Source organism: Rhinoderma darwinii, chromosome 10, assembly GCF_050947455.1.
Source record: "Rhinoderma darwinii isolate aRhiDar2 chromosome 10, aRhiDar2.hap1, whole genome shotgun sequence".
NCBI lineage: Eukaryota > Metazoa > Chordata > Amphibia > Anura > Rhinodermatidae > Rhinoderma > Rhinoderma darwinii.
Window position 1 is genome coordinate 69,128,095 of NC_134696.1, and position 26,172 is coordinate 69,154,266.

The following is a 26,172-nucleotide window of genomic DNA, read 5'->3' on the forward strand; positions in this document are numbered from 1 at the left end:
AACGACGACTCGTAAAAATACAGCCTCGTCAAAAGAAGTGCAGGACACTTCTTTGGACGTTTTTGGAGCTGTTTTCTCATAGACTCCAATGAAAACAGCTCCAAAAACGGACGTAAAAAAAGCCGCGAAAACGGCGTGAAAACGCCGCGAAAAATGCGAGTTGGTAAAAAAACGTCTGAAAAGCAGGGTCTGTTTTCCCTTGAAAACAGCTCTGGATTTTCAGACGTTTTTGTTGACTACGTGTGAACATACCCTAAATGGTCACAACACCCATAAATGAATTCGTTGAGGGGTGTAGTTTCCAAAATGGGGTCGCTTCAGGTGAATTTCCAATGCTTTGATACCTCTGCAAATGCGACATGGCATCCGAAAACCAATCCAGCAAAATCTGGACTCCAAAGAACGCACAGTGCTCCTTTGCTTCAGAGTACTCCCATGGGCCCAAACGGCAGTTTATCACCACAAATGGGGTATTGCTGCACTAAGGACAGATTGGGAAACAAAATGGGGTATTTTATTCCTTGTGAAAATAAGAATTCTTCAGCCAAAACTACATATTATTGGAAAAAAAAATTACCTTTTTTTTTTAAATTCACAGCACAATCAAAATAAGTTCTGTGAAAAAACTGTGGGGTTTAAATGGTCACAACACCCATAAATGAATTCGTTGAGAGGTGTAGTTTCCAAAATGGGGTCACTTCAGGTGAATTTCCAATGCTTTGATACCTCTGCAAATGCGACATGGCACCCGAAAACCAATCCAGCAAAATCTGGACTCCAAAGAACGCACAGTGCTCCTTTGCTTCAGAGTCCTCCCATGGGCCCAAACGGCAGTTTATCACCACAAATGGGGTATTGCCACACTCAGGACAAAATTAGGCAACAAAATGGGGTATTTTATTCCTTGTGAAAATAAGAAATTTTGAGCCAAAACGACATATTTTTGGAAAAAATTAATCATTTTTTTAAATTCACAACCCAATCAAAATACGTTTTATGAAAAGACTGTGGTGTCTAAATGGTCACAACACCCATAAATCAATTCCTTGAGGAGTATAGTTTCCAAAACGGGGTCGGTTTTGGGGGATTTCTACTATATTGGCAGCACAAGACCTCTCCAAACCTAACATGGTGCCTAAAATATATTCTAATAAAAAAAAGGCCCCAAAATGCACTAGGTGCTTCTTTGCTTCTGGGGCTTGTGTTTTAGTCCACGAGCGCAGTAGGGCCACATGTGGGACATTTCTAAAAACTGCAGAACTGGCCAATACATATTTAGTAGTATTTCTCTGGTAAAACCTTCTGTGTTACAGAAAAAAATTGATTAACGCACCATGACACAACTGTACGTCGTGGTTTGCCCTGCATTAAGGCACCATGAAGTACAGTTACGTCATGGTGGTTTTCTGTCACCATGTCAAAAGACATGGTGACAGAACAGTGACATCGTGACGCAGCGCCGCCTGCGATAGCTGTGATTGGTCAGTCAGTAGTGAATGACCAATCACAGTATTGCAGCATGGTTACCGGGCTAAAAGACCCGGGTAGCTATGCTAGCCAATCGGCTGTTGGCAACAGGAGGCCTAACAATGGCCCCTGTCTGCCAAGTATGGCAGCCTGTTAGGCCCCGCCCATAGGTGGGGCTAAAAAGGCTTCCGGCTGCATTTGAAAGATGGCGGTGGGCTCAGAAGCTGAGCCTGTGCCATCAGCCGAAGGGTGTCAGCTGTATGTTACAGCTGACATCCTGCTGTAATGGCAGGGAGAGGCATCGCTGCGATGTGGTCACGCAGATGCCGATCGTTGCTATGGGATTCGGAGACCAACAGTGGCTTCCTGGTCTGCCACGTATGGAAGCCTATTAGGCTCTGCACAGAGGCGGAGCCTAATAGGCTTGAAGTCAGTGAATAGCTGACAGCTCTAATACATTGCATTAGGTGGGTAATGCAATTTATTATAATAAAGATGAGGGGTGCAGGTCTTAAAGTCCCCTAGTGGACAAAAAACGTTATAAAAAAGTTCTGCAAAAGTGTAACAATTAAAGCTCTAAGTTAGAAAATTAAAAACTGCCTTTTTTCTTATAATAAGTATTTATTATTGGAAAAAAAATGAAAACGTTATAAAAGTACACATGTTTGGTATTACTGCGTCCGCAACAATCCAAGCTATAAAACTATAATATTATTTTTCCCGCACGGTGAACACTGAAAAAAAATATTTTTTTGGTCACCATCCCTTCTAAAGTATAGACTAAAAAGTGATCAAAAAGTCAAATGTACCCCAAAATAGTACCAATAAAAACGACAAGCCGTCCCGCAAAAAACAAGCCATTACATAGCCTTCTCAACGCAAAAATAAATAAGTTATAGCTCTCTGCATATGGTGACACAAAACATACATTTTTTTTTTAAAAAAAAGGAATTTTTTTTATGTGCAAACGTTGCAAAATATAAAAAGACCTATATACATATGGTATCGCCATAATCATATCAACCCGCAGAATAAAGTAAAATGCATTTTATTACACCAGGCTGAATACTGTAAAAAAAAACAAAAAAAAACATTGTCAGAATTGCTTGTTTTTGGTCACCTGGTTTGAAAAAAAAAAAAAATGGAATAAAAAGTGATCGAAAAATTGCGTGTACCCCAGTATGGTCCCAATGAAAACTACAGATTGTCCCGCAACAAATAAGCCTTCACACAGCTCCGGTGGAGAAAAAATTAAAAGGTTCTGGCTCTCAGAATATGGCGACGAAAAATATGCAGAGTGTTCCAAAAGCGGATAAGATTGGGCATCATTTATCAGTGCGACACCGGACACACATCTATGAAATATTATTTATTTACTGAACTTTTGTAACCTCTTATTATGCCCAGATGTGCTCCGCACAGCTTACATATGCACATTATAAACTGAAATACCAGTAAAACCCCAAACAGAACAACTGCCAAGCCAAATCTGCACTCCGAAAGCCCAATGGCGCCCCCTCCCTTCTGAACCCTGTAGCGTGCCCAAACACCAGCTTACGTACACATATATGGCATTGCCATACCCGATAGAACGGGCTTAACAGTTTGAGATATTTGTATAGGGGAAGAGGTAGATCCAGCGCTAATGATATTTAAAAAAGAAACTTTTTCCAAGTTTTATTTCTATTTGTTTAAAAATTAGGATCAATGAAAAAATATGTGATGATATCCTGTGTTGCCAAGATGATTAGTTGTAGAATAGATGGCCTACGCGTTTCGAACGCCGCCTGCGTTCTTAATCATGGCTTGTGATTACTGACTGTGAATGTTGGATTTAAATGTCCGGAGTGAAATCTGTTTTTTTATTTCGTTTCAGGGAGCTTCCTTTGTTGGAACGCAAGCGTCAGTCCGTTGCTGTTTGCCTACATCCGGTCCTTGAGCTCGGGATTCATCTTAATGGTAAGTATTATGGTCTTTTATTCTTGATTTTCTTGATATTATTGTCGTATTTATTATGTGTGTTTTCTTTTCTTCTAACTAATAGATAATTCGTTTATAAAAATACCATATATTGAAACCATTGGTGCATTTTGAATGAATACTAGAAGGTCAATGTTTTAGATTCACTTGCGTTTGTAAGTCGCATGTAGTCAGTGTAGTGTGTATGATAGCTGAGTAACAATGAAAGAATTATTAAGAGTTTAATTTTTATTAAAGGGCAATTATGTGTAGAAGGCTAAAAAGGCATATATATCTATTTTATGTTGTTTTTTTATAGATTTTTGATATATATGGCTGGTTAAAACAGAATAAAATATTATTATTCAAAATAGTGCTATTCTTTTGGGGGGGAAAAAAAACCTTTGGATATACTATTTATGGTTATAGGACTTTGTTTCGTTTGTTTATATGTCTCCCTCATTTTTAGGAATGTATATGAACGTATTAATTAATTTTTATGTATGAAAAATTACGTTTTTCTGTAGTTTTATTTTATATTAAACGACCTATTTGAACAAACTTTATTGTGTTTAATGTTGTAATTATGGATCTTATTGGTTAATAGTGGAACATAAGTTCCTTTTTTAAATTCAGACCGTATGGAACTCTAGTGTTTAGTCGAAAAATCCAATAGGCTTCTCTTTGGTACATTTTGTATTTTAAATCTCCTCCTCTTTTGGGTCTGCAGATTTTTTCAATTGCATAGCATATGAACGTGTTAGTTGTTCTTTTGTGATGATGAATGAAATGCCTTGCCGCATTAGATATGTTAAAAATGTTTGTATTTCTAATGTAGCCCAGATGTTCGAGTATGCGAGTTTTCAGTTTGCGGCTGGTACATCCAACATATTTTAAATTGCATTCAGTACATTCAATTATATATACTACTGACTCTGTATTGCAATTTATGTAATTTTGTATGGTGAATTTTTCAGAGTTTTTTGAATTTGAAAAGGTTTTGGAGGTATTAGTGTATAGGCATACTTTGCACGGATGTTGTCCGCATTTATAAAATCCTTTATTTTCTAGCCAAGTTGTTTTGGGCTCTGTGGATTGAAATAGAGATGGGGACAAGATGTTTCCAAGTGATGGAGCCTTCCTAGCTACTATAGTGCAACCTTCCTTCAGGATAGACCTCAAACTGTCGTCTTCCATTAATATGGGTAGGTATTTATTGACAATTTGTTTTATTTGTTGGAACTGATTGCTTTGTTGGAGGATTAACGTTGGTTTATTTGGGTCCATTGCTTTACATTTGTTGGACTGTTTCAATAAATCGGCCCTGTGAATTTTTGTTGTTATATTGTCCGCTCTTTTGAGGGACCATTCTGGGTATCCTCTGTTTGACAACCTTTCTTGAATTTGATTTTTCTCTTCTAAATATTGAGAGTGTGAGGTGCAATTCCTCTTTGCCCGGTACATTTCTCCTACTGGTATGGATTTTATGGTCTGTTTGAGATGATGACTATTTGCATGCAGTATTGTGTTTCCACTCGTTGGTTTGCGGTGGGTTTTTGTTTCAATAATTTTATCAATTTCACCCTTCAGGTCTAAATCCAAAAATGTAATTGTATTTTTGTCATTGCTATGGGTGAATCTGAGATTGTAAGCGTTGTTATTTAGAAATTCGATAAATAGCGGAATAGTGTCAACATCTCCCTTCCATATAAGTAGAAGGTCGTCTATATACCTTCCATACCATTCTAAATTTTCTTCATAGGGGTTATTTGTTGAAAAAATGAACATCTGCTCCCACCAGGACATGACTAAGTTTGCAATTGACGGAGAGAATTTTGCTCCCATCGAAACTCCTGCCAATTGCAAATAAAACTTTCCATCAAATTGGAAATGGTTATGTGACAGGAGAAACATTAATATATCTAGGATATATCTTTGGAAATCTTGCCTGTATGTACTGTGTACAGCTAGATGATATTTGAGTGCATCATGTGCAACTCTGTGTGGAATTGATGTATAGAGTGAAATTACATCACACGTAAGCTAAGTGTAATTGTTCTTCCATATTTTGTGTTGGAAAGCACAAAGGACATCTCGTGTGTCTTTCAAAAAGCCTGGTGATTTTTGGGCAAGTGGTTGTAATAGAGAATCTAGCCACTCAGATAATTTTTCTAATAGAGACCCTATTCCAGACACTATGGGCCACATAGGTGGAGGAACAATATTTTTGTGAATCTTAGGTAACGCATGTATGATAGGAGTAATTGGATCTTCTATGTAGATGTAATTTAGTTGTTTTTGCGTGAAAAATCCATGTGTAAGACCTTCATTCAGTAAAGATTTCATTTGAGATTGATTTTTTTCAGTTGGATTAGTATCTAATTATGTATACGTATCTTTATCTGATAATAGGTCCAATATTGCTTTTTGATAATCTTTTTTGTTCATTACTACTATTCCTCCTACTTTGTCTGAGTTTTTGATAATTATTTCTTTGTTCTCTTTTAGTAATTTGACAGCTTTTTTCAGACGGCTGGGGATATTTGATTCACTTTTATTTTCTTTTATATTGTCTGATAGATTTTGTAATTCTTTTTCTACTACTAATTGAAACTGATCCATTGATTCAGTTCTGGATGTTGTGGGATAAAATTTTGGATTGGTAGTTGAGAAATTACTAGCTGAACAAGTGGTCTGTAGTGGTGATTCCGAACTTAGATTCTCTAAACAGACCAATGTTTTTAATTCCTGGAAGGAAAATTTATTTTTTTCACATTGTTCTTTGTTTTCCCCATTCATGTCTTCTGAATCAATGGCTTTGTTGACATATTTGTAAGATCTGAATTTGTAATCAGTTCGTTGTTTGTTGTTTCTGGTATGAAGAAATGTCGTTTTATAGTGAGATTACGCACAAATTTGTTTATATCCAGCAACGTATGAAAAGGGTTGAAATTATTGCTAGGCGCAAAATTGAGACCCAGGGATAATACTTCTATTTGTGCTTCAGAGGTCTCAATTTTGCGCCTAGCAATAATTTCAACCCTTTTCATACGTTGCTGGATATAAACAAATTTGTGCGTAATCTACATAGAAGATCCAATTACTCCTATCATACATGCGTTACCTAAGATTCACAAAAATATTGTTCCTCCACCTATGCGGCCCATAGTGTCTGGAATAGGGTCTCTATTAGAAAAATTATCTGAGTGGCTAGATTCTCTATTACAACCACTTGCCCAAAAATCACCAGGCTTTTTGAAAGACACACGAGATGTCCTTTGTGCTTTCCAACACAAAATATGGAAGAACAATTACACTTAGCTTACGTGTGATGTAATTTCACTCTATACATCAATTCCACACAGAGTTGCACATGATGCACTCAAATATCATCTAGCTGTACACAGTACATACAGGCAAGATTTCCAAAGATATATCCTAGATATATTAATGTTTCTCCTGTCACATAACCATTTCCAATTTGATGGAAAGTTTTATTTGCAATTGGCAGGAGTTTCGATGGTAGCAAAATTCTCTCCGTCAATTGCAAACTTAGTCATGTCCTGGTGGGAGCAGATGTTCATTTTTTCAACAAATAACCCCTATGAAGAAAATTTAGAATGGTATGGAAGGTATATAGACGACCTTCTACTTATATGGAAGGGAGATGTCGACACTATTCCGCTATTTATCGAATTTCTAAATAACAACGCTTACAATCTCAGATTCACCCATAACAATGACAAAAATACAATTACATTTTTGGATTTAGACTTGAAGGGTGAAATTGATAAAATTATTGAAACAAAAACCCACCGCAAACCAACGAGTGGAAACACAATACTGCATGCAAATAGTCATCATCTCAAACAGACCATAAAATCCATACCAGTAGGAGAAATGTACCGGGCAAAGAGGAATTGCACCTCACACTCTCAATATTTAGAAGAGAAAAATCAAATTCAAGAAAGGTTGTCAAACAGAGGATACCCAGAATGGTCCCTCAAAAGAGCGGACAATATAACAACAAAAATTCACAGGGCCGATTTATTGAAACAGTCCAACAAATGTAAAGCAATGGACCCAAATAAACCAACGTTAATCCTCCAACAAAGCAATCAGTTCCAACAAATAAAACAAATTGTCAATAAATACCTACCCATATTAATGGAAGACGACAGTTTGAGGTCTATCCTGAAGGAAGGTTGCACTATAGTAGCTAGGAAGGCTCCATCACTTGGAAACATCTTGTCCCCATCTCTATTTCAATCCACAGAGCCCAAAACAACTTGGCTAGAAAATAAAGGATTTTATAAATGCGGACAACATCCGTGCAAAGTATGCCTATACACTAATACCTCCAAAACCTTTTCAAATTCAAAAAACTCTGAAAAATTCACCATACAAAATTACATAAATTGCAATACAGAGTCAGTAGTATATATAATTGAATGTACTGAATGCAATTTAAAATATGTTGGATGTACCAGCCGCAAACTGAAAACTCGCATACTCGAACATCTGGACTACATTAGAAATACCAACATTTTTAACATATCTAATGCGGCAAGGCATTTCATTCATCATCACAAAAGAACAACTAACACGTTCATATGCTATGCAATTGAAAAAATCTGCAGACCCAAAAGAGGAGGAGATTTAAAATACAAAATGTACCAAAGAGAAGCCTATTGGATTTTTCGACTAAACACTAGAGTTCCACACGGTCTGAATTTAAAAAAGGAACTTATGTTCCACTATTAACCAATAAGATCCATAATTACAACATTAAACACAAAAAAGTTTGTTCAAATAGGTCGTTTAATATAAAATAAAACTACAGAAAAACGTAATTTTTCATACATAAAAATTAATTAATAAGTTCATATACATTCCTAAAAATGAGGGAGACATATAAACAAACAAAACAAAGTCCTATAACCATAAATAGTATATCCAAAGGTTTTTTTCCCCCCCAAAAGAATATCACTATTTTGATTAATAATATTTTATTCTGTTTTAAGCAGCCATATATATCAAAAATCTATAAAAAACAACATAAAATAGATATATATATGCCTTTTTAGCCTTCTACACATAATTGCCCTTTAATAAAAATTAAACTCTTAATAATTCTTTCATTGTTACTCAGCTATCATACACACTACACTGACTACATGCGACTTACAAACGCAAGTGAATCTAAAACATTGACCTTCTAGTATTCATTCAAAATGCACCAATGGTTTCAATATATGGTATTTTTATAAACGAATTATCTATTAGTTAGAAGAAAAGAAAACACACATAATAAATACGACAATAATATCAAGAAAATCAAGAATAAAAGACCATAATACTTACCATTAAGATGAATCCCGAGCTCAAGGACCGGATGTAGGCAAACAGCAACGGACTGACGCTTGCGTTCCAACATAGGAAGCTCCCTGAAACGCAATCTAAAAAACAGATGTCACTCCGGACATTTAAATCCAACATTCACAGTCAGTAATCACAAGCCATGATTAAGAACGCAGGCGGCGTTCGAAACGCGTAGGCCATCTATTCTACAACTAATCATCTTGGCAACACAGGATATCATCACATATTTTTTCATTGATCCTAATTTTTAAACAAATAGAAATAAAACTTGGAAAAAGTTTCTTTTTTAAATATCATTAGCGCTGGATCTACCTCTTCCCCTATACACCGATCGTGTGCCGTCACGAAGACCCGTGCGCAGGGACTAACTACAAAAGTCCACACAACAAGGTGAGCTGGAGGCATCTGTCTTTTCTTTTGTTAGTTTGAGATATTTGTCTTCAGTGGCACAAACTGGGCACAACATATTGTGCACTAAATTGGCATATCAGTGGAATATTGTAATTTTCACTTTGCACCATCCGCTGTGCACTAATTTCTAATGTAGAATCACCTGTGGGGTAAAAATGCTCACTACACCCCTTAAAACGCTCTAAGGGGTGTAGTTTCTAATATAGGGGTTACTACTTGGGGGTTTGTTTTACTATTTGACCTAAGAGCCCTGCAATTGTGGGTTAATGCTGTGAAAATCACCAAAATAGACCCCCATGGTGCTCTTCACTTCTGAGCCCTGGGGCTTCCACTGTACTCTGGTACCTCAGGGGTTTTGAATATGCGACATGGTGGCCAAAAACCAATACAGCAAAAACTGCATGCCAAATACCACTCCTGCCATTCTGAGCCCTGCCGTGTGTCCAAACAGCAGTTTATGACCACATGTGGGGTATTGCCGTAATCGGGAGAAATTTCTTTACAAATATTGGGGTGCTTTTTCTCCCGTATCCCTTGTGAAAATGAAGACATTCTACAATTTAGTGGAACAAAATGTGGATTTTCATTTCGACGGCCTAATTCCAATAAAATCTGCAAAAGACCTGTGGGGTCTAAATACTTACTATACCCCTAGATAAATTCCTTGAGGGGTATAGTTTTCCAAATGGGGTTTCCACTATTTTGGCCTCTCATGGGCTTTGCAGATGAAACATAGCACCTGAAAAACAATCAAGCAAAATTTGAGCTCCAAAAGCCAAATGGCGCTCCTTCCCTTCTGAGCCCTGCCTTGGGTCCAAACAGCAATTAATTACCACATGTGGGGTATTGCTGTACTTAGAAGAGTTTTCTTTACAAATGTTGTGTTCTTTTTCTCCTTTATCTATTGTGAAAATGGAAAAATCTGAGCTAAAGTGACATTTTATTATAAAAAACTTAGATTTTCATTTTCACAGCCTAATTACACTAAATTCAGCAAAATACCTGTGGGGTCAAAATGTTCACTACACCCCTTGATAAATTCCTTGAGGGGTGTAGTTTGCCAAATGGTGTCTTTTTTGGGGTGTTTCCTTTGTTTTGGCCCCAATAGACCTCTTCAAATCTGAGATGGTGCCTAAAATATATTCTAATAAATATAAGGCCCCAATATCCACTAGGTGCTCCTTTGCTTCTGAGGCCTGTGTTTTAGTCCAGTAGCACACTAGGGCCACATGTGAAATATTTCTAAAAACTGCAGAATCTGGGCAATAAATATTGAGTTGCGTGTCTCTGGTAAAACCTTCTGTGTTAGGGTATGTTCACATGTTTTCAGATGTAAGTTGGGTGTTTTACGCCTCGAATTACGTTTGAAAAAACTAATATGCTTACAAACATCTGCCCATTGCTTGCAATGGGTTTTACAGTGTTCTGTTCCCACGAGGTGTTATTTTACGCATTGCTGTCAAAATACGGCGCGTAAAAGACGCCCGCGAAAAAGAAGTGCATGTCACTTCTTGGGACGTTTTTGGAGCCGTTTTTCATTGACTCCATTGAAAAACAGCTCCAATAACGTCCGTAAAATACGCCGCGAAAAATGCGAGTTGCTACAAAAACGTCTGAAAATCAGGAGCTGTTTTCGCCTGAAAACAGCTCCGTATTTTCAGACGTATTTTGCTAAGCCGTGTGAACATACCCGTACAGAAAAAAAATGGATTAAAACAGATTTCATTTGTAAATTTGACATTTAATTTGCTTTAATTCTTGTGAAACGCCTAAAGGGTTAAGAAACTTTCTAAATGCTGTTTAGAATACTTTGAGGGGTTCAGTTTTTAAAATAGGGTGATTTATATGGGGTTTTAGAATATAAGGCCCTCAAAACCAGTTCAGAACGGAACCGGTCCCTAAAATAAAGCTTTTGAAATTTTCTTGAAAATGTGAGAAATTGCTGCTAAAGTTCTAAGCCTTGTAACGTCCTAGAAAAATAAAAGGACGTTCAAAAAACAATGAAAACATAAAGTAGACATATGGGAAATGTGAAATAGTAACTATTTTGTGTGGTATAACTATCTGTCTTACAAACAGATACATTTCAAGTTTAAAAAAAAAAATTTTTGCACATTTTCTCAATTTTGGTGTTTTTCATAAATAAACACTGAATGTGTCGACCAAATTTTGCCACTAACTTAAAGTCCAATGTGTCACGAGAAAACAAACTCAGAATCGCTTCAAAAATAAAAGCATTCCAAAGCTATTACCACTTCAAGTGATACAGGTGTCATGTCCCTGGCTGTGGGCCATCAGCGCTACTGTGCCCATGACAGACGCAGCCGCGTGACGGCGAGCGCTGGCCCCAGACTCCTCCTCAGGAGACGCCAGCGCTCGCTTCCACTCACCTCAGCCGAATCCCGTAGGGTGCACGCGCATGCTCATGCCCGCTCTTAAAGGGGCAGAGCGCGCACCGGACTTTGATGAAGCATCAGGCCGTGAGTACCCTGGACTACAAGAGGGGTCCAGCCCCCTGCTTCGATGCCTGAGCGTTGTTGTTTCCCTAATATGTCTATGCAATGGTCTCCTAGTGTGTTCCTGTTCCCTGCATTCCGTACTATCCTGGTTGAGTACTGTGCTGAGCTTAAGTCGTGCCGTGCTGTATACCACGCCTGACCTGCTTCCCCACGCCTGACGTCTACCTGCTGCCTAGTCCCAGCCGAGCCTGCCTTGCTACTGTCCGAGCTGGCACAGGTACCATATACGAACTATAGACATTGACCTGCGCACAGTTGGCCAGCTGCCATACCACCAAGGCGGTACGGCCCAGTGGGTCCACAGACCCTACGTGACAGTACGCTCAGGCCATGGACCCCGCTGGTCGATTTAAGACCATGACGACGTCACAAGAGATGCGGGCGAATATACTAGACCTCCGGTCTCGACAGGACCAACTCGTCCAGGCATTGAACATTCTGCAGGAGGCACAAGCTGTTGACCCGCGTTTTTCTTTGCCACTTCCTGACCGCTATGATTGAGATGCAAGTACCTGTCGTGGATTTTTGAATCAGTGCCAGATTTACTTCAGCCTGTATACTATTACATTTTCGTCTCATGGCGCAATGGTCACTTTCATCATCTCTCTCCTCACTGGCAATGCTCTTGCATGGGCAAACCCTATCTGGGAGAGACAAGGACCTGAGACCCGTGACTTCCAAGGCTTTCTCCGGACTTTTCGCATGGTGTTTGAGAGGCCTGGACGGGTCTCATCTGCAGCAGCTTCTTTGATTAACCTACGCCAAGGAGACACCTCCGTGAGTGAATACACGATCCACTTCCGCACCCTGGTGGGAGAGCTGGCCGTGGTGGCTGCATTCTGGCATGGGCTGGCTCCTAAAATTAAGGATAAACTTGCCGCTCGAGATCTGCCGCCTACCCTGGATGACCTCATCCTTCTTTCCGCCCGGATTGATATACGGATTCGAGAAGAGGTTCGTCTGGAGGGAGGCCTTCCTAGTCTGGCTCCCAAGTTGCACCAACCCCTGCTTTCCTCAGATGTTAATCCTCCTAAGGAGTCTTTGATGATGGACCAGTGTAAGTTATCCACCCAGGAGAGACAACGCAGACGCACTTCTGGACTCTGTCTTTATTGCGGCCTTGGTGGCCATCTTGTGCGCCTGTGTCCCCAAAGATTCCAAAAAAGGGCTTTTGTCTAAATTGTCCATTCCCGTGACCATAGTGTCCGAAGAAAAAACGCATCGGGTCTCTGCTTCTCTGGACTCTGGATCCGCTGCTAATTTCATTCGAAGAGACCTGGTGGATCTTCTTCAATTACCCACCACCCCTCTGGAGCGCCCGTTGCTTCAGTAAATGGACTACCTCTGCCAGACCCAATTATAGCTGTGACTAAGCCGCTGAGGCTCCAAGTAGGGACTCTTCACTCGGAACTTCTGTCATTCTATGTCCTGTTCAAAGCGGTTAACCCTGTGTTGCTGGGCCTGCCCTGGCTCCGACTACATGCCCCAGTCATGGACTGGAATTCTGGAGAGGTTCTCCAGTGGGGCCCTGAGTGTCAAAACCGATGCCTGGTGCAGATTCGTTCGGCTCACCCTTCTCTGCCTCGGTCATTGGCAGGATTGCCGGGTCATTATGCTGTATTTTCAGACGTCTTCAGTAAGAGGGAGGCGGAGACATTGCCTCCACATCGGGCATATGACTGCCCTATCGAACTGATTCCTGGTGCATCCCTTCCCCGTGGTAGGGTATATCGTCTCTCCTTGCCAGAGACTCTGTCCATGTCCGCCTATGTGAAAGAGAACTTGGAGAGGGGCTTCATACGGAAGTCTTCCTCCCTGACAGGAGCCGGGTTCTTTTTCGTCAAAAAGAAATATGGCTCTCTTCGTCCTTGTATCGACTAACGAGGTCTCAACCAGATCATGGTGAAGAATAAATATCCGTTGCCACTGATCTCTGAACTGTTTTATCGTATACGTGGTGCCAATTTTATTTCTAAACTAGTCCTCGTGGGGCTTACAACCTAATCCGGATTCACCTGGGTGACGAATGGAAGACTGCATTTAACACCTGTGATGGACACTATGAATATCTTCTAATGCCCTTAGGTTTGTGTAATGCTCCCACGGTCTTCCAGGAGTTTGTTAATGACATTTTCCGTGACCTCCTCTATGTTTGTGTTGTGGTCTTCCTTGATGATATCTTGATTTTTTTCTCCAGATCCTATGACGTATCAGAGACATGTCCGTCAAGTTTTGCTACGGTTAAGGGAGAATTGTCTGTACGCCAAGTTGGAGAAGTGCGTGTTTGACAGAGATGCTCTATCGTTCCTAGGCTACATCGTCTCGAATCGAGGTCTCGAAATGGATCCTGAAAAGGTAAAGTCTATCTTGGAATGGCCACGCCCTCAAGCCTTGAGGGCCATACAGCGCTTTCTGGGATTCGCCAATTTTTACAGACAGTTTATTCCAAACTTCTCCTCACTGACATCTCCTATCTCTAACCTCACTAAGAAGGGCATGAACGCCAAGGTGTGGACTCCTGAGGCAGAATCCACATTCAATAGCCTGAAGAGTGCCTTCACATCAGCCTCTATCCTCCATCATCCGGATGTCTCTCTGCAGTTCTCGTTGGAAGTGGATTCATCCTCTGTCGGTGCTAGTGCACTCCTGTTCCAGAGAGGTCCCAAGGGGAAGTCAATGGTATGTGGATATTTCTCTAAGCTCTTCTCTTCCGCAGAAGGCAACTACTCGTTAATCTAATCGTCAACTAATCGGGAGTTACTGGCCATCAAATTGGCTCATGAAGAATTGAGACATCTACTAGAGGGCGCTGCTCATCCGATCCTAATTTTTACAGACCACAAGAATCTGACCTACGTCCAGACGGCCCAACGCACGAACCCTCGTTAGGCCAGGTGGTCACTGTTCTTTACCAGATTCCAGTTTGAGCTCCATTATCGCCCGGCCGACAAGAATGTGAAGGCCGATGCCTTGTCCAGGTCTTTCGAGACAGAAGACACCATGGAGATTCAACAGAACATTATTGATCCGTCTTGCATTGTCTCTGTCAATCCCCTGCAAGTTGGGGACATTCCTCCAGGAAGGACTTTTGTGCGCCTGGCTGATCGTGGAAGAATTCTCCACTGGGGACACTCCTCTAGACTGGCAGGTCACGCGGGGGTCCATAAGACCCGGGATCTGATTGCTCGTCATTTCTGGTGGCCCACGTTGCTCAAGGACATTATGGACTTTGTTTCTTCCTGTTCAGTATGTGCAGCCAACAAGGTCGCTCACTCCAGACCTGCTGGTCTGCTCCAGCCATTGCCTGTGCCCAATTCTCCCTGGCAGCATATATCTATGGACTTTATTACGGACCTGCCTCTCTCTGCCGGATGCAGTACTGTCTGGGTGGTGGTGTATCGATTTTCTAAGATGGCCGACTTCGTACCTCTGACCGTTCTTCCTTCTGCTCCTCAGCTGGCCAAGCTGTTCATCCAACACATCTTCCACCTGCACGGCTTGCCGCAACATATTGTGTATGATCAGGGGGTTCAGTTCACCTCGAAGTTCTGGAGAGCCCTCTGCGGACTTCTCAGTGTGAAGTTGGACTTTTCCTCAGCCTACCATCCTCAGTCCATTGGTCAGGTCGGGAGGATCAATCAGATCTTGGAGAACTCCCTACGCCACTTCATATCCAAGCAGAATGATGACTGGGTGCAGCTGCTTCCGTGGGCTGGGTTCTCATATAATAATCACACCAGTGAGTCCACAAGGAATACACCGTTCTTCATTGTCTACGGCCAACACCCACAAATTCCTCTCCCGGTGCCCGATACTTCCGAGGTGCCAGTGGCTGACTCCGCTTTTAGAGACTTCCTGCAGATCTGGCAACAGACTCGATCCTCCATCCTAATGGCAGTCGACCACATGAAACGGAAGGCTGACACAAGGAGAAGAGAACCTCCTCAATTTCTCCCTGGCACGAAGGTCTGGCTGTCTTTTAGGAATATCCGACTAAGGGTGCCGTCATGCAAATTTGCTCCCAGGTTCCTTGAACCCTTCGAGGTCCTTCAGCAGATCAACCCTGTCGCTTACAAGCTTCCGCTGCCTCCTACCCTCAAGATCCCCAACTCCTTCTATTTCTCCCTCCTGAAGCCAGTGGTTCTGAACCACTATACCAAGACTCCTAGCCCTGCGGTTGCCTCCAGCGGTTCTTCAGACACCTTTGAGGTTAAGGAGATCTTGGATAACAAAAAAGTGAGAGGAAAGACTTTTTATTTGGTGGATTGGAGGGGGTTTGGTCCTAAGGAGTGGTCCTGGGAGCCAGAGGAGAACCTCAATGCTCCTACTCTTCTGAAGAAGTTTCTCTCTCGCTTTTGTCCCAAGACGAGGGGGCGTAAGAGTGGGGATACTGTCATGTAAGAACGTGATGCTGCTGTGTAAATGAATGGAGAGGAGTGTATGATGATGACTGGTCACTGATTCGTCAGCATCATACACTTCTATTCACAACGCCCAGTTAGTAAAACAAGTAAACACGCCCAGTTAAAAACACAATACACGCCCAGTTGGACATACGAAAAAAAATACGCCCAGTTGTCCATTTCAAAGCTCATTTGCATATATATAAAATAGCTCATAACTTGGCCAAAAATGAACGTTTTAAAAAAAAAAAAAACACGTTACTGTTATCTATATTGCAGCGCCGATCACATGCAATAGGAGATAGGGATTTTAGAATCTGGTGACAGAGCCTCTTTAAGGGGTTAAAAAGGGAATGTAATACTAAAACTTAGAGCTTAGATGGAGCAGTGCTCCTGAGATCCTGTACTAGATTTTTGCAGATGACTCAATCCCACGAACAGAGAAGCATACAAAACTGAGAAGGCTTATAAATGTCTAAATGACTCACATAAGTGAACGCACTGTGCGGGCACTAATGCTGGGATGAAACGCTGGACAACCAATTTTACTCACAGAACTGAACGACTGGCACACAAGATATCATGCAAAAGCACTGGACTACAAAGGAGTAAAGACCTCTAGGCCCCCGAGTATCATCAGGAAATTAAACCACCCAGAACCTGCTAACAGCAACTGATGCCACTAAAGAATGTACCAGGATCTACTAGGTACTGTGATCAGGGCTACCATTACAGCAGTACAAGTGGTACTGATGTCAGGAGCACAGGCAAATAAGGATCCCAAACTCAACTGTAGGCTGCGACGACTGAAACCCCACCCCCACCTCTCTAGCCACCAGTTGGGAACTACAAAGTTTTACTTGTGAAATAAAAGGCCCATATATACTAGACAATGATGTGCAAACCTGGTTCCCAACATGGTAGAGGCCTCAATTAGTATACTGTTTCCAATGGACCCAAAAAATATACTAAATGGGCTGGAGAGACTGGAAAAACGTAATTATTCCCCTACATTTTAAAATCAGTGGGTCACTGTGCTAGGGAAGAAGTATGAAACCTTCAAAGGTACGCACCAGATGTAGGCAAAAGGGTACAAGATAGAGGTTGATAGACATTTGTCTGTATGGAGCCAAGATATTTCTGATGGCAGCCCTCACTGGGATCTGGCCTATACCACCAACTACAGGATATTTGACCATACTAGATCATAGACTTGATATACTTTAGAGCTAGTGTAGAATAAACTAATAATCTACCCATACATTTTATATGCATATTTATAGGGTTTTTGAGATTTATGTATTGTTAACCAATCCTTACAATAGACCATCAATGTTTTATTGGTGGGAATCTGACCCCCATCAATCAGCAAAATGCAGAGACCGCAGCCCCATAATTGTTTACAGAGGCGTGTCTGTATGGATGGCTGTGCCTGGTTCTGCAGGTGACTGAGCGGCAGTACCAGACACAGCCACACTGGTATGTACGGTGCTGTGCCTGATGGGGCTGCAGGGCTCACTGATTGGTGGGAGTCCCAGGGGTAGGATCAACATCAATCAAACATTGATCTCCTATTCAAAGGATAGGTCATCTAGGTTTAAATCCTGGAAAGCCTTTAACATTCACCTATAAAAATCACATAAACACTTATAGCTTATTAGTCAATCATCACTTACCTCTCTCAAAGAATTGCTGGGTCAGCAGAAGAGAAAGGCTTACCAACATTTTGCAAATAGCTAATCAAGGATCCCTCATTCCTGTAGAGAACAATAAAAGCGAGTACCAGGATTAGAACCAGCAGCTTAAAGCTTAAATTTACTTAGGGAAATTTTTATTTTCCCTGAGTCCAAAGGCAGCACGCAATGGGTTAATGACCTGCTTCTTCCCCGCTAGTACAGAAGGAAAAAAGACCCAATTAGTCTTAATCACAACCTTATTCACCCCTAAGCAATGGTATAAAGCACACCTTGAACAGACATACAATGTGTAGTAATTTAGCAATAAACCAAAAATAGGGGTGGGAAGCTGTGCTGCCTTTGGCCTCAGGGAAAGGAAAACATTAGATAAGTAAATTTAAGCTTTCCCTATCGTTCCAAAGGCAGCACACAATTCAAAGCAATAAAAAGAAAAAAGTGGGCAGGTTTACATATGAGCAACCTTGAGTACCCTTCTGATTAAAAGACACCTTCGCATCAGCCAAGGTATTTAATCTATAATGTTTCACAAAAGTATCCGATGAGGACCAGGTGGCCGCTTGACAAATTTGATCTAGACCTACGTAGAGTTTTTTGGCCCAGGACGTTGATAGGGCCATTGTAGAATGCGCCATTATGTCTGAAGGCACCGGTAAGTTAACTTGAGTATAATAGAAAGAAATTACATTTCTAATCCAATGACTAAGAGACGACTTAAAAGCCTTCTCCCCTTTACGAGGGCCTTGGAACTGAAGAAAGAGTAAATCTGACCTTCTGAAGGAGCGCCATTAATCTGGGTGAGTGTAACATCCGTGGCCGCTGACCACAAACTCCTTACATCCGGTCGACGCCCTTCTCTACAGAGATGTCTGCACATGCGGACGTCCTGTTCCATATTGACCACCAGGGTGCGCTCGCGGGCTCAGTCCAGCCTTATGGAGCCAGGTGTGAGATTGAGCTGATTGCTCCCAGAGCACCCTGGACTATAAGAAGAGCTCTGCCCCTCCTTGTATTGCCTGAGCCTTATTGTCATTACCCTAGTTTGTTTCTGAAAATGGTCTCCTAGTGCCTTCCAGTTCCAAGTGTTTCCTGTTCCTGCTACCTGTAACCTGTATCCCGCGCTATCCTGGTCAAGTTCCGTATTGAGTTGGAGTCGTGCTGTGCTGTGTTCCACGCTTGTCCTGTTAAAGCACACCTGGTGTATGCCTGCTGCCAAAGTCCCTTCCGAGCCTGCCTCGCTACTATCTGAAGCAACCACAGGTACACCTATATGAACTATAGACTTTTACCTGTGTCCTGTTGGCCAGCTGCCATACCATTAAGGCGGTACGGCCCAGTGGGTCCACGTACCCAACGTGACATTTGAAATGACTGACCATTTTACAAACAGAGGATGGGCCGGATGATCTGGAGAATCTGCAGGCATGGTAGGAAGAAAAATCTCTTGAGTGATATTATTAGTTGATGGAACTTTTGATAGGAATCCCGGCACAGTTCTCAAAATAAGGCAATCAGGTCTGATTTTAAGGTAAGGAGCCATAGACGAGAGAGTTTGCAGTTCTCCTACCCTTTTAGCTGAAGAAATGTACACTAAGCATAATGTCATCCAGGTAAGAAAGTTGAGGCTTATATAAACAACGAAGAACAATGAAGCAGATAAACAACGAAGAACAATACTCCGATCCCATGAGGCCACTGGAGATTTTATAGGAGGTCTGAGGGGCTTAATTGTCCTGAAGAATCTACTAACCAACTGATCTTTAGAAAAAATTCCTTCCGAAAGGGAGTTGATTGCGTAATAATTAACTTTTAAAGTGTTGAGTTTAAAGCCGTTATCGTACCCTTCCTGGAGGAATTGAAGTACCGAAGGTAAGGCTGAGGGAAGCTTATTATTTGACAAGCACCAATAGGCATATTATTTCCAGATCCTGGAATATGTTTTAGAGGTAGAGGGTCTTCTGGCACAGACCAATAAATCCACTACCTTCTAGGCCCTTATCAGCTAGATTTCTCATGTCAACTTCCATGCTGTCAAATGTAGTTTCTCTGGATCAGGCTGATAGTGACCGTTCTGATGTAGAAGATCTATTGATACAGACAACTTCCAATACCGACCCTTGGAGAGCTCTAAAACGAGAGGAAACCAACCTCTTTGTGACCAGAATGGAATAATCATGATCGCTGTAGCACAATCTTCTATTAACTTTTTCAGTACTCTCGGAATTAAGGGTACCGGGGGAAACTTATAGACCAGGAGATGTTTCCACGGAATGGAGAGGCAATCCAGAGCTTCCGGGTGACCTTCCCTGGAGAGCGAACAGAACCTTATGAAATTTGTAATTCTGGGCTGATTCAATCACATCTTTTTCTGGCAAGCCGAATCTGCATGTGATCTGATGAAAGACCTGCACATTCAGGCTCCATTCCCCCTGGATGAGAAGATTGTGGCTAAGCCAATCTGCCTGGAGATTCAGATGCCCCTTTATATGGACTGCTGCTAACTCTGCTACATTCAACTCTGCCCAATCCATAATCTTTTTGCATTCTTGGATTAGAGATGGACTCCTTGTCCCCCCTGCTTGTTTAGATAAAACACTGAGGCTAGGTTGTCTGATTACACAACCACTGGTGATGCAGAAATGCCGCGAAGTGGTGCAGAGCTAAGAAGATGGCACGAAGCTCCTTCATGATGGATGACAACTGTGCTTCTTCTGGTAGCCATAGATGTTGAACCCACCTGTGACCTAGGTGAGCTCCCCAACCCCGTTTTGAGGCATCGGTAGTCAGAACTAATTGGGGTAGGGGATTGAGTGACCTCCCGTTGCTGAGACGATTCGGAGTTAGCCACCAGTGGAGATCCGATTTGGTAGCCTCGGAGAGGTGAATCCAGTGGTCTAAGCTTCTTGGAGATTTGTCCCACTGAAACAGAATCTCCAACTGCAGGCTTCTGAAGTGCAACCTGGCCCATGGTACTGCATCCAGAGTAGAGGTGAGAAGGCCCAGGACACTCATTGCTGCTCTGATCTGAAACCTACGAGCTGTAATCAACCAGTTTAATTTTTTTTATTATGTTTAGCATTCTTTGAGGAGAAAGGATAAGAGACATATGAAGCAAATTAATCACAAACACCAGAAATGGGAAGCACTGAGTGGGGATCAATCTGGATTTTTTTCCAAAACCAAGATTGGTTAGAGTTTTGAGTGTTACATTTACATGAGGAACCAGTCATCCAAATATGGAACCAGTCGTCCAAATATGGAACCAGATATACCCCTTTCAGTCTGAGGAAGGCGGCGATTACTACCACAATTTTTGTAAACACTCTCGGTGGGGATGAGAGGCCAAATGGAAGGCATGTGAGCTGTAGATGTTTGACTGAGGACCCTAGATGTACTGCTACTCTGAGGAATTTTCCGGTGGCAATGCATGATCGGCACATGTAGGTAGGTATCTTAGAGATCGATTTTTACCATCCAATCTTAAGGCTGCAAGAGAGCAATTAATGACCTCACCGACCCCATCTCGAATTTGGTCTTTCTCATGAACCTGTTCAAGAAAGTAAGATCTATTACTAGTCTCCAAACTTGATCTTGTTTGGGGACAGCAAAGACCCTTGAATAGACTCTGCACCGTCTCTGGTGATATGGATCCTCCTCTAGAGCCCCTTTGTCCGCAAAATCCTGAAGTAGCTATATTATGACTGGATTGTCTGGAAAATTTAGGAAAAACTTGTTTGGGGGAAAATACTCTAACTCTAGTGAGTACCCTCTTTTTATCTTAGATAGTACCCTTGCATCTGACGTGACAGCATAGCAATTGATGTAAAAAATTTGCAGACAAGCACCCACTGGAGGAAGAGACATGACATCATTGGGTATTTTGCCTGGCCTCCTCCTGGCGTCTTTTAACAAAAGAGAAGGCAGATGTTTGGCCTTTTCTTTGGGGGAATCTACAATTAAATTTTGGGTTAGGATAAGACCACTTCAATTTCAATGACCTTCTGGGTTGACTACGAAAACTACGGAGTCTTCCATAATTAGGCTGGGGAAAGGAGACACCTTTGTTGTCATTTAGGGATTTAAAGAATGCTATCTAGATTTGGGCCAAACCAGCTGCTAGGATGAAGAAGAATGGAACAAAAATTATGTTTAGAAGGTATATCACCCTTTCTCCATTCCTTCAACTACAAAGACCTTCTGGCTGCTGTAGTTAGTGCCATATTCTTAACATTAAGATGCATAGTGTCTAAGGGAAAATCTGACAAATTCAGCAGGTAACTTCATTTTGGAAGTACATGTAGCAATTAATTTCTAGAAGTACCCTCCTGCAAACCTTTGGACAAATCACTTAGCCAAATCCGTATGGCCCTAGCTACAGGGATCGAGTAAAATTAAGCTTTACATTCATCTGCAGAGGAGGAGTAAGCTCTTTTGAGTAGTGAGTCTACCTTTCTATCCATAGGTTCCCTAAAAAGGGAGGGCCCATCCGAGGGAAAAAATACTTTTTTAGAAAGACGGGCTGCCACCAAATCCACTTTAGTGGGGGTTCATCCACTGATCCGTATAAGACGGATCCAATCTATACAACGATCTGAACCTTTGGCCCATATAACATTTTTTCTTTGGCTTCTGCCAGTCTAATATGAAAAAATCTTTAAGTAAATCATGCTTAGGAAAATATTTCCCTTGTTTTTTTGGAAAGTGGAACAACTGCTGCTTATTTGAATGTTCCCCTTTCAATCCTTCTGATACCATAGATTCTTTGACAGATTTAACCCCTTAATGACCGCCAATACGCCTTTTCATGGCGGCCGTTAAGGGTACTTATGCCAGAGCACTGCCTTTTCACGCGCTCTGACATAAGCCCGGCACGAGTGTCCTGTGCCGGCTAGAGCGGGTGTCGGGCGGTCTGCAGACAGCCGGACACCTGCTCTAATGGGTGGGATCGATATCAACATCGATCCCACCCGTTCAAACCCTTAGATGCGGCGCTCAATAGCGAGCGCCGCATCCAAGTAGTTTTGGAGGGAGGGAGCTCCCTCTCTCAGCCCATTGGCACCCTGCAATCGCAGGGTGCCAATGGCTTCTATGGCCGCCGGGGGCAAAACAAAGGCCCCCAGGTCTGCCTGTGGTGGATGCCTGCTAAGCCATGCCAGAGGCATGACCTAGCGGGTTCCTATCAGTTTTACACTGACAGGCAATAATACGCTGCAATGCAGAAGTATTGCAGTGTATTATAAAAGCGATCAGAAGATCGCATAGTGAAGTCCCCTTAATGAGAGAAGAAATGCTATCCTTCCTGAACAAATAATAATCATCAGGAACACCTAGATCAGAGTCCGATTCGCCTTCAGACCCAGAATAGGAGGATTGATCTATTGAAGACAAATCTTCAACAGCGGTTCTTTTCCTACGTTTAGTAGGAATGCTGCATTCCCCTTTAACCACTTTAAAGGCTTCCACAAGGTGGCCTTTAAACCAGCCAAAGAACTTTTTAGCCCGCTGCTGCACTGGGAGGAAATAGTCATAATCCTCATCATCCGCATCCTCATTTTCCTGTTGTAAACAAGTATTGCATATGTCCGCTTCACAATCGTAAGATAATGGTTGTCTACACTGAGAACATATCCTATGTCTAGCTTTCCTTGAGTGCTCTCCCCCTTGAGAGTTAGGCATCTTTTTCGGCTGACTGGAGGTGATATCCTGGCAATGGTACCGGCAACCAGCGAGTGAGAAATGCGCCATTATATTCAAGAAGAATCTTGCGATGACTGCAAGTTCCGCGCATGCGCACACAGTCATTCAGGACCTGCGCGTAACAGCGCTCACTTCCAGACATATGCAACTTCGCTGTATGAACGCCGACTCCATATGCTCCTGAGGGGCTCCCCTCCAGAAATTCCAAGCACAATAATTCTGCTAATGCTCCAGCCGTAATATGGAAGGACAAGTTGGACATACCTGATCCCCAGATCAGGAAGGTGTCTTTCTATGCCTCTCCAATATACCTTTCACAGGGGAGAACCACAGAAGGCTCGGTGGACGTACCAACGGCCATCATCACTTAAAATAAAAAAACTCGTTGTAAGAAAACATGTCCAGCTGAGACAGAGGAAAAAAACACATTGTATGTCTGTTCAAAGTGTGCTTTATACCATTGGCCTAGGGGTTAATAAGGTTGTAATTAAGACGAATTGTGTCTTATTTTCTTCTGTATTAGCTGGGAAGAAGCAGGTCATTAACCCCTTGTGTGCTGCCTTTGGAATGATGGGGAAATGGGTATTCTAGAGGGTTCCATAGATAGCAGACAGAGATGCATCGTTGCTTTAAAATGATAATCATTTTTTTAAAAATTAAAAAAAAGTCTACATACTGCAGCACCTGTTATTTGTTCATTCTGATCCTTCTGGTTCAAGAATAAAATGCCAAAACCTCAAATTTCCTTGAATAACTGCAACACTTACATTGGTGGTGTAGTAGAAGACAGAAGAGAAGGGATTTATTAATAAAGATTTAAAATGATCAGCCATAACATTTAAACCACCTGCCTAATACCGCGTAGCTCCTTCTCTTGCCCCCAAAACAGCTCTGACCCATCGAGGCATCGACAAGACCTTTGAAGGTGTTCCGTGGTATATGGCCCCAAGATGTTAGCAGCAGAACCTTTTAAATACTGTGAACAGCAAGCATTTGGCTGCACACTAGTGTTGTTTCTTTTTCATACAAAAATATCGGCCACATTTAATCTTTATCAAATAATATGGCTGTTATTGCAAACGAAACGCCACAAAACAAACACATGTAAATAAATCGTAAGGCCTCATGCACACGACCGTATTTTTTCCCACCCGTAAATACTGGCGTAAATACGGGTCCGGTGTCACACGTTTTCCACCCGTTTTGCACCAGTATTTACGAACCCGTGCCCGTAAATATGGGTCCGGTGTCACCCGTATTCCACCCGTATTTACAGGCACGTTTTTGGCGGCAAAATAGCGCTGCACTAATCGGCAGCCCCTTCTCTCTATCAGTGCAGGATAGAGAGAAGGGACAGCCCTTTCTGTAATAAAAGTTAAAGAAATTCATACTTACCCGGCCGTTGTCTTGGTGACGCGTCCCTCTCTTCACATCCAGCCCGACATCCCTGGATGACGCGGCAGTCCATGTGACCGCTGCAGCCTGTGATTGACCTGTGATTGGCTGCAGCGGTCACATGGCCTGAAACGTCATCCAGGACGTCGGGCCGGATGTCGAGAGGGACGCGTCACCAAGGCAACGGGTGGGAGACCGGACTGGAGGAAGCAGGAAGTTGTCGGTAAGTATGAAAGTCTTTTATTTTTATTTTTTACAGGTTTATACTGATCGGTAGTCACTGTCCAGGGTGCTGAAAGAGTTACTGCCGATCAGTTAACTCTTTCAGCTCCCTGGACAGTGACTATTTACTGACGTCGCTTAGCAACGCTGCCGTAATGACGGGTGCACACATGTAGCCACCCGTCATTACGAGAGCTCCATAGACTTCTATGGACTGTCCGTGCCGTTATTACGGCCTGAAATAGGACATGTTCTATCTTTTTCAACGGCACGGGCACCTTCCCGTGAGAAAACGGGAAGGCACCCGTCGCCAATAGAAGTCTATGAGCCCGTTATTACGGGTCGTAATTACGACCCGTAATAACGGGAGTTTTTACGGTCGTGTTCATGAGGCCTAACATGGGTAAAAATGGGTGTGGATCTACATAGTTACATAGTTGATAAGGTTGAAAAAATAAATTCTATAGGGAATGGGAAAAAATGATAGTAAATAAATTTGTTAGGCATACAGTGCCAATTGGGAAACAGATTTGTAGGATGATTGATCCCCGTATAAAATTGCTTATAATTTATTAATTTATTTTCAAATCCAATTTATTTAAATGTAATTTTACCGCTTAACCACTTTCATCGAAAGCAGTAATATAATAAGTGGGAATTGGGAGGAGAATCATGTGTGTTATAAACTTTTTTTAAAAAAACCATTTATTTTAATTGGGCTCAAATAGTAATGTTTAGGGTATGTGCACACACAAACTCAAAAACGTCTGAACATTCGGAGCTGTTTTCAAGGGAAAACAGCTCCTGTTTTTCAAACTTTATTTAAGCCACTCGTGTTTTTCACTGCGTTTTTTACGGCCGTTTTTGGAGCTGTTTTTTATAGAGCCTATGGAAATATGGCTCCAAAAACGTCTGAAGAAGTGACATTTTTACGCGGCCGTATTGAAAAATGGCCCGTCTGAACAGAACGCCGTTTTCCCCATTGAAATCAATAAGTAGATGTTTGGAGGCATTCTGCTTCCG

At 41.9% G+C, this 26,172-nt stretch overlaps 1 protein-coding gene across 4 annotated transcripts in view; it reads right to left on the minus strand.

Annotated features, from left to right (window-relative positions):
- The window catches only part of TMEM25 (transmembrane protein 25), a 182,996-nt gene that overhangs the window by 87,646 nt on the left and 69,178 nt on the right, over positions 1-26,172 (minus strand). For 2 of the 4 annotated variants that reach the window (XM_075838878.1, XM_075838877.1), the window contains one exon: positions 17,818-17,898. The exons of the other annotated variants lie outside the window; for them this stretch is intronic. In XM_075838878.1, the coding sequence (XP_075694993.1) occupies positions 17,818-17,866 (49 nt within the window). In that variant the 5' untranslated portion in view covers positions 17,867-17,898. The remainder of the gene's footprint in view (positions 1-17,817; positions 17,899-26,172) is intronic. 4 annotated transcript variants of the gene reach the window in all.